This window comes from Copadichromis virginalis, linkage group LG9 (assembly GCF_057382275.1).
Source record: "Copadichromis virginalis isolate Kocher_CV1m ecotype Utaka linkage group LG9, C_Virginalis_male_GT1.1, whole genome shotgun sequence".
NCBI lineage: Eukaryota > Metazoa > Chordata > Actinopteri > Cichliformes > Cichlidae > Copadichromis > Copadichromis virginalis.
The window spans coordinates 34,942,442-34,952,441 of record NC_140626.1 but is presented as its reverse complement, the minus strand read 5'-3'; the positions used below and the strand labels follow the sequence as shown (position 1 = coordinate 34,952,441).

The following is a 10,000-nucleotide window of genomic DNA, read 5'->3' as shown; positions in this document are numbered from 1 at the left end:
GTGGACGAGGACGAGCCTCTGTTTATGAGTCTGATCAATGACCTGTTTCCTGGCATTGGTACGTTTCTTTCACATAACACTGAAACACACTAGCAGAGGCTCCATGAGTACACGACGGCTCTCATACTGTGTGCTTTTCCTTCATCCCCCTCTGCAGTTCTGGATAAAGCCGGTTATCCAGACTTGGAGTTGGCCATCTTTAATCAGGCTCAGCAGGCCGGTCTGATCCCTCACCCGCCCTGGATCCTCAAACTGGTCCAGCTCTATGAGACGCAGAGAGTCCGACATGGTGAAGATCACAATTATCTGGAGGCAGTGACACATTAATTAGTCTTTCTCGTCTCGCCACTCAGCTTCATTTACAGTTCCAGTGTAAATTAGTGGAAAGCAGGCTCAACATGAGTTTCTATGGTCATTAAACACATAAACTGCACGTTTAGACTCATCAGTCTAATGTGATTACAAAGTGCTGCAAAGGTTTGCTAACTTTCTCCTCAACATGAGGTTTAAACAGTTTTGAGTGCAGGTTATTATTCTACATGTACACAGAGTTTCACAACATTATAGCTCCATTAACGCTGTTAAACACAACACTAACACAATCTGTCTTTGGCTGCTGTCACAACAACATAACCCACACTTACTGTGGATATAGTAACAGGATATTACACACTTAGAAACCAACAGCTTATTAAAAACGTAAATGTTATATAATATAATTTGGTATATAAAAGTTTAAAAAGCTTCTGGTGCACAAATCTTTATTTTATATACAACCAGTGTTCAGTAATGCTGAGGTCACAGACACACTGATGGCAATGCTAAAGAGTCTTCAGCACACATGGGAGTCGAGCTGTCCTGTGCTCGTGCAGGTATGATGACGCTGGGTCCGAGCGGTGCTGGGAAGACGGCGTGCGTCCACACGCTGATGAAGGCCATGTCTGAGTGCGGCTCGCCCCACCGAGAGATGAGGATGAACCCGAAAGCCATCACAGCCTCGCAGATGTTCGGCATGCTGGACGTGACCACCAACGACTGGACGGACGGCATTTTCTCCACACTGTGGAGGAAAACTCTGAAAGGCAAAAAGGTTGATGGAAGCTCAACATGTTCCCTACATTCATGATGCTCCAGTGCAGATGTATATGTACGTGTGTGTGTGTGTGTGTGTCAGGGGGAATACATCTGGATTGTGCTGGATGGTCCGGTTGATGCCATCTGGATCGAGAATCTGAACTCTGTTTTAGACGACAACAAAACTCTGACGCTGGCGAATGGCGATCGAATCCCCATGGCTCCCTGCTGCAAGGTCAAAGCAAAACAAACAAAGCTCACCTCACTTCAGCCAGACAGTCACTGTGGTGCAGTTTGACATAATCCACAAACATCATGATCAGAAACCGGAGATGCATCGAGGTCAAGTCAGCCCATATATTTTATATTCTTCCCTCAGATTGTCTTTGAGCCCCACAACATCGACAACGCCTCCCCAGCCACCGTGTCCAGGAACGGGATGGTGTTCATGAGCTCGTCAGTGCTCAGCTGGAGGCCCGTCCTGCAGGCCTGGTTACAGAAACTAGCAGAGCAGCAGGCCAGCGCTCTGAAACACTGCTTCGACTGCTGCTACCAGGTGAGAGCCGCCGGGACACAATTAGACTTATTTATCACTTTAATATTGATAAGATGTTACCACCTGGTCAAACATACACAACAAAGGAGCGGCAAAGCAGTGAACCATAAAATAACCTCATCTGAACTCAGCAAACAAGGATCAAAGCTTCTTTATTCAATTCTCTTCAGTTTTATTTATGTAGCACCAATTCACAACAACTATCACCTCCAAGCACTTTGTGTTGTCGGCCACAGACTCTCCAATATTACACAAAAGAAGGAGAAACGAGGAGAAGCAAGTGCACTGTGACTCAAACTGGTCCCAGCACAGCACCCTGATGAGCTCCATAATTAATCATAGTGAACTTGACATGAACACTGCTATAGACAACAAACAGGTTTTCTTACCCGCTGTAAACACGTTTATTTCTGCTGTGACGTTGGACATGTTACCCTGTTACCCCATCCACCTCTGGTGGCTGTTAGAGGAACTGCAGTTTTTAGCACGTGACCATTAAAGTCTGTTCAGTTTGGTGTTTATCGCTTGTTTCCAGCACCCATGTAGCCAAACATCAGTTACTGATGACGTTGTAAGCAGAGATTAGAAATGCATCAACCTTGAAGGTAAAGAAATCATCAGACAGCAGGAAAGCTAAAGGTTAGTTTTGTATTCTTCTGTTTCAGGACTTGTTGGACTTTGTCTTCACTGCTGTGTCCGCTAAGATGCAGGTGCTGGAGTGTATGTACATCAAACAGACTATTGACCTGCTGCAGGTAGGACACAGCAGTAAAACACCAGAAAAACTAGAATCTGAGTCTTCCAAGTTCTTGTTGCCCTTTTGTTTGGTTATTTTTCATATTTGTGCTTTCAGGGTTTGCTCCCCGCAGCGCAGGACAAACAGGGTGGCCATGATCATGTGGGACGCATGTTTGTCTTTGCGGTCATGTGGTCTCTGGGTGCACTGCTGGAGCTGGATGACAGAGCCAAGATGGAGGCCTTCCTGAAGGTGTGTGAAAGTTTTCTTTGACTCCATAACAAACCTCGTTTTCAAATCAAATGAACCCGTAGTGTGAATATTTACCGTCTACAGAGGCGGGATTACTCACCTTTACCCGCCCCCACCCTTAAGTAGAGGGCTAGGATTAAGGCTATGACCTACCCACGGTCCTGGTCAGATTCTCGTACCACTTTTCCAACACACTGACGTCTGCTCCTAATCTAGAACAGTTTCACCATTTTATGCTAAAAGAAAAAAAGTTTGCAGTACAACCTTGGACCCAGTGACACCAGTGCCATTTGAAGAGCCTGTCACATTAGAAAGAAAATGATCCCCAGTTCACAGACTGATGATCAGCACCCACTTTATTAAGTTTAGATACCAAACCAATCAAACTTTGACTGGTTCCAAGCAAAACGGGAAAAGACGTCTAACAAAGGGTCACTCATCTGGAAATGAGTCAGTCCAGCTCTGTTATCACAATCCTGAACACCACGGCCTCCACGGCTGGAGCAAACGAGTCACATGGGACTTTAAAAAAAGGTTTTTAAAGGATATATCTGGTTGGAAATGTTTATAAATATTCCATTTGAGTTGAAAGGTGTTTTTGTTTTTGTCTCAAAGGCCCACAGCTCATCTCTGGACCTGCCACCCACTCAGGACAACCAGACCATCTTTGAGTTCACCGTCAGTGAGCAGGGAGACTGGGAGCACTGGTCCAACAAGGTGAGAGGACTCTATGTTTCTCCTGAGTGTTAATCGCAGAGAATGAAGTCAGCATGCTGCATGCATGTTCTGTGTTTATGGTTCTGATCAGGTCCCAGAGTATGTCTACCCCAAAGACCACGTCCCTGACTACTCGTCCATCCTGGTTCCCAACGTAGACAACGTGAGGACGGACTTCCTGATGCAGACCATCATGAAGCAGAGGAAGGCCGTGCTGCTGATCGGAGAGCAAGGAACAGCCAAGACCGTCATGATTAAAGTAAGAGTGCGCTCAACCGTTCACCAGCACAGGCTAGCACAGGCTACAGCATGCAGCTTGCTCTCTGGCTCCCCCTGTAGGGCTACACTGGAAAGCTCGACCCAGAGCTCCACCTCAGTAAGACGGTGAACTTCTCTTCGGCCACGCTGCCCGGCATGTTCCAGAGGACGCTCGAGAGCTACATCGACAAACGCATGGGCACCACCTACGGGCCGCCGGCCGGACGCAGGATGACCGTCTTCATAGACGACATCAACATGCCCGTAATCAACGAATGGGGCGACCAGGTGGGCTTCAGGCTCTCTGTGATTGGTCAAACCTTTGCTAGCTTACCTCTTTGTTTCTCACAGAATAACCTCCACCTCACATCACAAATAACCAATCAGCTCAGTTTTTCCCCCACCCTGTTCTCTTTAATATGCATGTAACCAATCAGATTATTGTATCTCTGACACGCCCCCACATCTCACTCAGATAACCAATGAGATTGTGCGTCAGCTGATGGAGCAGGGAGGTTTCTACAGCCTGGATCGTCCAGGAGAGTTCATCACTGTGGTGGATGTTCAGGTGAAGTTTGGCTGTGGTTGGAGCGCTGTGGCACATTCTGGATGTTTCCATGATGACAGACTGATGAAGGTTGCTGTGAGCAAAGGCAGGAGGACGCTACAGATATACTGGAGTATTACAGCTGTACCTAATGAAGTGGAGGGAAATATAGGAAGTGAACACAAACCTGTTGGTTTGAGGGATTCCTTCAAAAGTTTTAAATCATAAACAGAGAGATGATGATGATGTTAGATCATCTGCTCTGTGACTGACTGATGTGTGTAATGATGTTTACCAGCTGGTGGCAGCCATGATTCACCCCGGCGGCGGTCGGAACGACATCCCTCAGCGTCTGAAGCGCCAGTTCTCCATCTTTAACTGCACGCTGCCCTCCAACTCCTCCATCGATAAGATCTTTGGCACTGTGGCTCAGGGCTACTTCTGCCCAGAGAGAGGCTTCCCCGGCCCGGTGTGCCAGCTCGCCGCCGCCCTCGTCCCCACCACCAGGCGGGTGTGGCAGGCCGTGAAGGCGAAGGTTTGTTTTTTAAATAAGATCAAATCGGACCTTCAGAATAAAAGAAGGCTAAAATGTATTTAATTCTTTATAAACAGTCATTAAAAAATTATATTTAAGCAGCTGATGATCACTGAAAGATCCCCTCTGAGCTTTTCTCAGGTTAATTCTCATATATTAGGAGGACATGAGGAGGGACTTTGTTCTAATCAGGATAATCAATACTTGATAATCAAAGTCATCATCAAACTTCATCCAGGATGTATCAGATCTATGCTCGTGATTAGTTCACCGCTTCATTTAATGATGATGGAGATTAAATGTCTCTGCTTTTCATTTGAAGGTCACATTTACTGCACAGATTCAGATTTTCAAACACCTGATGCCAATTTTGTCACGTGAAGGCAAGATAGGAGACATAACACAGTGTGAGATGAGGGAGGAAACACAGGCTTAAATCCACATAGGGAGCAATCAGGGAGACAGGAGGGAAACACAGCTGGACAAATCAGGGCTGACGACACGAGGAGGCAGAAGCAGACACGTTGAAAGAGTCTCGTGTTAAAGTAAAAGAGGAAATGTTCCGGTCACTGGGGGACTCAATGCAGGACTCCTTGCTCAGAGGAAGAACAGAAGGCTTTTCCTCACAAACACCAGGTGAAATGTGTGACAGGGACTCAGTGCTATATACAAGCGTGCGGGGATCAGGGCTCCAGGGAATCCACGGGGAAAAGCAGGGCAACACTCTCACTCCTCTTCACCAGTCATTCACTTCTCTCTCGCAGCAGAAACTCCGTAGGGAACGAGAGCAGGTCCAGGGGGTCTGTACACAGGAAACAAAAGCGTTAACACAAGAAGCTGAGACGCGGGAACTAGACTGTAGTGTCCAAGCCGGGATTTCACCGACACAGGTCAAGCAACGATCCAGCGAAGAGCAGCCTGGCTTCTTCCCTTTAGTAGAGGCCAGTTAATGAGACGCGGGTGTTGATCATCTCCCAGGTATGTAGGCCAAAGGCGGAGCCCACAATGAGCTCCGCCCAGGCGACAGAGGGAGAGAAAAAGAACACAAAGCAGAACTTCTCAGGAAACAACACAGACGCAGCCTCGACGAGGGGAGACAGAGCAGCTATGGACACAGAAACCATAGACAGAGAACTCTAACAAAGAAAGCAAAAGACCAGAAATGATCAATAATAATGTCACACTGCAAACTCTGGCTCGACGACCCAGGCACCCGAACAAATTTGACATGTTGATGAGTTGTGAGAATTGTAACTTTGCTTGACTTGATTTTGTTTGCATTCAGTCTGTGGATGTTTCTCACATGTGATCTTCTCTCTCCTCAGATGTTACCGTCTCCTGCAAAGTTTCACTACATCTTCAACCTGCGTGACCTCAGCAGAATCTGGCAGGTAGAAAAAATCACACGTGGTTTTATTTCTTCTTCTTTTAATCCTGAATAAACGTTTTGTCCTTTTTCCTGAGACTTTCTCACTCGTACATTTATCCTGAAGCAACTCTCTGACCCGGCGACGTGAACGAGTCCCTGTGTGTTTCAGGGGATCCTCACGGTGAAGTCAGAGGTGTGTCAGAGCTCTGAGCTCCTCTCCGCTCTCTTCCATCACGAGTGCTGCAGAGCGATCGCCGATCGATTCGTCGACAGCGGCGACAGACGAGCGTTCGGCAGCATCGTGGAGGCGGTGTGTGCGCTCTGACATCAGCACTGTGGCCCTCAGTCACAGCTTACGGAACAGAAAGAACATGACCTGCTGCTTGTTTTGGCAAAGACTGAGTTTCCTTTTTACACTAAATAACTCAATAAATGTTAATAATACTGAAAACTAAGAGAAGGGGATTTCTGGGAGATATAGTTGATCCATTTTTAGGAAATTTGCTCGTCAAATAAAAGATTCCAAACTGGCAGCTTCATTAACCCTGGACGCGACAATAAATGATCCCAATCTCAAATATTTTGTTCTTTTACAGATGATTTGCTACCAGAGGAGCTTTGCATGAGTCACAGTTCAGAATAATCTTTATTTCTCTGATATCAGGCTTTTGTTCAGGAATGAAATCAGCAGCTATATGAACGTCATCGTTACATCTTTGGTCGGCTTCTGCCGGCTCTCGTGTTGCGTCTTTGTCACCCTTTGTGTTCTGTGTTTGTCTCTTTTTGTGTGTCTGCTTTTACTTCCTGTCGTTGTGTTTTTCCCGCCCTGATTGTTTCCACCTGACTCTGTGTTCAGTCATGTGTTTTACTTCCTGCTTCTGTTTTTTTGGTTTGATTCACGTTTTCTGTGTAAAACTGAATTTTCAGTGCAAAATAAAAACATTGTTGTCCAATAAACGTCTCTGGAATCAGAGCCGACAGATTAAAGATGATACAGGAACTTATCTCATGAGACAACAACAACTTTTTATTTAAAGTGCGGCACAAACAGCAGTGAGTAAATCTTCTGGACTGTATCTAACGCTCCTCTCCCTCAGGTCACAGTGGAGGATCATGGGAGAGCTCTGACTGAGCATGCTCAGTGGAACAGCTGCTTTGTGGACTTCCTGCGTGAAGCCCCGGAGGCGACGGGAGATGAACCTGAAGACGCTGAGCTGGAGGCTCCGAAGGTCTCAGAATCTGATTTATTTTAATATTTTTATTAAAGTGAATTTTTTATTTAGTCGTAAGTTAAATAAAGTCCAGCAAAAATGAAAAGAGACTAAAGCTGTGTCCCAAAACGTCGGCTGCATCCTCCGGAGGCTGCGTTCGAAGGCCGACTACGTCACCGCCAGGCAGCGAAGGCTGTCCCAATTCGTCGACTCCTTCAAATGCGGCCTTCACTAAAGGATGGGTCGGGTGTGTCCTTCGTGGCCCACCATATCCCAGAATTCATAGCGCGGCCCAGCCAATTCCAGTTTCCAACAATGGCGGCCGCTGAGTTTTAATATTACTCTAATTAATCCACGTAGACCGTGAAGGCCGGGTCCTCCGAAGGATGGAGCCGACGTTTTGGGACACAGCTAAAGTCTTCAGGTCCCTCAGTGTTGGATAGTTTTCTGATGGTTTCTAAGTGTGGACACTGATATGATTGACAGGTGTACGAGCCAATCCCATCGCTGGACCTTCTGGCAGAGCGGCTGTCGGCTTTTCAGCAGCAGTACAACGAGGCGGTGAGAGGCGGAGCCATGGATCTGGTCTTCTTCAAGGTGATGATGACTCCTGTCACACTCTTCACCATGACCTTTGTTCATATCAGCTGATGGTGACCCTCTGTGTGTGGTCCAACGACAGGACGCGATGATCCACCTGATGAGGATCTCACGCATCCTGAGGACGCCACAAGGAAACGCCCTGCTGGTCGGGGTGGGCGGGTCGGGGAAGCAGAGCCTGACGAGGCTCGCGTCATTCATCGCAGGATACCAAACCTTCCAGATCACACTGAGCAGGTGAGTGCTTCCTGCGATTCATCGTGACCAACGGAAAATAAACAAACTCACTGGGCAGAAGTCTAAACAGGTGGTGGGACACAGTCTCAGTGACCCACCACTCGTCCAATCACCACTCGTCCAATCACCACTCGTCCAATCACCACTCGTCCAATCATAATCCAGTGTCCCTCATCCACAAGATATTCACACTCCTCCCTTTCAGGTAGAACTCCTCACAAACCCGCAGAAGAAAGTCTGTAAATGAAGTTCTGTGATAAACTATTTTATTTATATAGCAGCAAATTAAACAACAGCCGCCTCACTGTGTTTATACTGTAAGATAAAGACCCTACAATAACACCACCAATCAGACGACCCCCTGTGAACAAGCACTTGGTGACAGTGGGAAGGAAAAACTCCCTTTTAACAGGAAGAACAGAAGCAGAACCAGGCTCAGGGAGGGGCGGGGCCATCTGCCACCACCTGTTGGGGGTGACGGAGGAAGACATTCATTTACTTTTCGAACATTCTGCCCCCAACAAATATTTAACACAATAAAAAGGAATTTTCTTCCTGCTGAAAGGGAGTTTTTCCTTCAGAGGGGATCGTCTGAGTGTTGGGGTTTCTCTGTGTTACTTACAGTATAAGTGTGTGTGTGTGTGTGTGTGTGCGTGCGTGCGTGTGTGTGTGCGCGCGTGCGTGCGTGCGTGCGTGCGTGCGTGTGTGTGTGTGTGTGCGTGTGTGTGTGTGTGTGTGTGTGTGTGTGTGCTGCAGGTCGTACGGCAGCAGTAACCTGCTGGAGGATCTGAAGTCTCTGTATCGGATCGCCGGTCAGCGCGGGAAAGGCGTCACCTTCCTGTTCAGCGACAATGACATCAAAGAAGAAGCCTTCCTGGGTGCCAACGATCAGCTGACAGCTTTGATGATTCACAGATGATGAAACTCGCTCACGTCTTTAGTTTGCACCACAGCAGAACAAACATCAGCTCAAACTTTATCTGTTCATGTGAATCATCATGTGAAATATCAGGAAGTCTGAATGTAAAAGGAGGAAAACTGATTTTTTTACACTGTTTGTTTGTCCTGCTGATGGAAGCAAAGGTCAGAGGTCAGGAGGTCATGGGGTCAGGGCCCGTCTTGTTTTCTGACTCCTGTCTCCTCTCCTGCAGAATACATGAACAACGTCCTGGCGAGCGGTGAAGTTTCCAACCTGTTTGCTCGAGACGAGCTGGATGACATCACTCAGGACCTGATTCCCGTGATGAAGCGCCAGCATCCTCGCCGCCCGCCGACGCCCGAGAACCTCTACGACTTTTTCCTGTCCCGCGTGCGGAGCAACCTCCACGTGGTCCTCTGTTTCTCGCCTGTCGGGGAGAAGTTCCGCTCTCGTGCCTTAAAGGTGCGGCGAGGACTCAGGTTCACTGGTCACATGACCCTGATGATGCTGTAAGCTGGTGGAGCCAAAGGCTCCGTCCTCCTAAGAATTACTGTTTCTCATCAGTGACCTTTGACCTCTGCCCTGAACAGTTCCCAGGTCTGATTTCCGGCTGCACAGTGGACTGGTTCCAGCGTTGGCCTCAGGACGCCCTCATCGCTGTATCGCATCACTTCCTGTCTCAGTACCAGGACCTCCGCTGCTCAGAGGACGTCAAGCAAAGCATTGTGGTTACCATGGGAACCTTCCAGGTAGCGCTCCCACAATAATCTGGTAGCTTATAATTGCCAGCGTATTGAGCGGACTGATCACATGACCGAGATGTTCACAGGACCTGGTGGCAGAGAAGTGTGGCGAGTATTTCGAGCGTTTCCGCCGCCAGACGTTTGTGACGCCAAAGTCCTACCTGTCCTTCATCGACAGCTACAAGCTGGTCTACACGGAGAAGATCGCTCACGTCGGCACGCTGGCCGAGCGCATGCAGACAGGTG

At 47.8% G+C, this 10,000-nt stretch overlaps 1 protein-coding gene across 1 annotated transcript in view; it reads left to right on the top strand.

The window, feature by feature from the left end:
* The window catches only part of dnah5l (dynein, axonemal, heavy chain 5 like), a 47,600-nt gene that overhangs the window by 25,266 nt on the left and 12,334 nt on the right, over nucleotides 1-10,000 (top strand). The window contains exons 39-59 of the mRNA XM_085469158.1: nucleotides 1-58; nucleotides 158-289; nucleotides 873-1,090; nucleotides 1,175-1,309; nucleotides 1,454-1,630; nucleotides 2,296-2,385; nucleotides 2,484-2,618; nucleotides 3,234-3,335; nucleotides 3,427-3,594; nucleotides 3,675-3,881; nucleotides 4,069-4,161; nucleotides 4,439-4,675; nucleotides 6,001-6,066; nucleotides 6,214-6,354; nucleotides 7,142-7,273; nucleotides 7,742-7,852; nucleotides 7,938-8,092; nucleotides 8,849-8,970; nucleotides 9,244-9,473; nucleotides 9,602-9,760; nucleotides 9,841-9,997. Coding sequence (XP_085325284.1) covers nucleotides 1-58; nucleotides 158-289; nucleotides 873-1,090; nucleotides 1,175-1,309; nucleotides 1,454-1,630; nucleotides 2,296-2,385; nucleotides 2,484-2,618; nucleotides 3,234-3,335; nucleotides 3,427-3,594; nucleotides 3,675-3,881; nucleotides 4,069-4,161; nucleotides 4,439-4,675; nucleotides 6,001-6,066; nucleotides 6,214-6,354; nucleotides 7,142-7,273; nucleotides 7,742-7,852; nucleotides 7,938-8,092; nucleotides 8,849-8,970; nucleotides 9,244-9,473; nucleotides 9,602-9,760; nucleotides 9,841-9,997 — 3,025 coding nt within the window. The remainder of the gene's footprint in view (nucleotides 59-157; nucleotides 290-872; nucleotides 1,091-1,174; nucleotides 1,310-1,453; nucleotides 1,631-2,295; nucleotides 2,386-2,483; nucleotides 2,619-3,233; nucleotides 3,336-3,426; nucleotides 3,595-3,674; nucleotides 3,882-4,068; nucleotides 4,162-4,438; nucleotides 4,676-6,000; nucleotides 6,067-6,213; nucleotides 6,355-7,141; nucleotides 7,274-7,741; nucleotides 7,853-7,937; nucleotides 8,093-8,848; nucleotides 8,971-9,243; nucleotides 9,474-9,601; nucleotides 9,761-9,840; nucleotides 9,998-10,000) is intronic.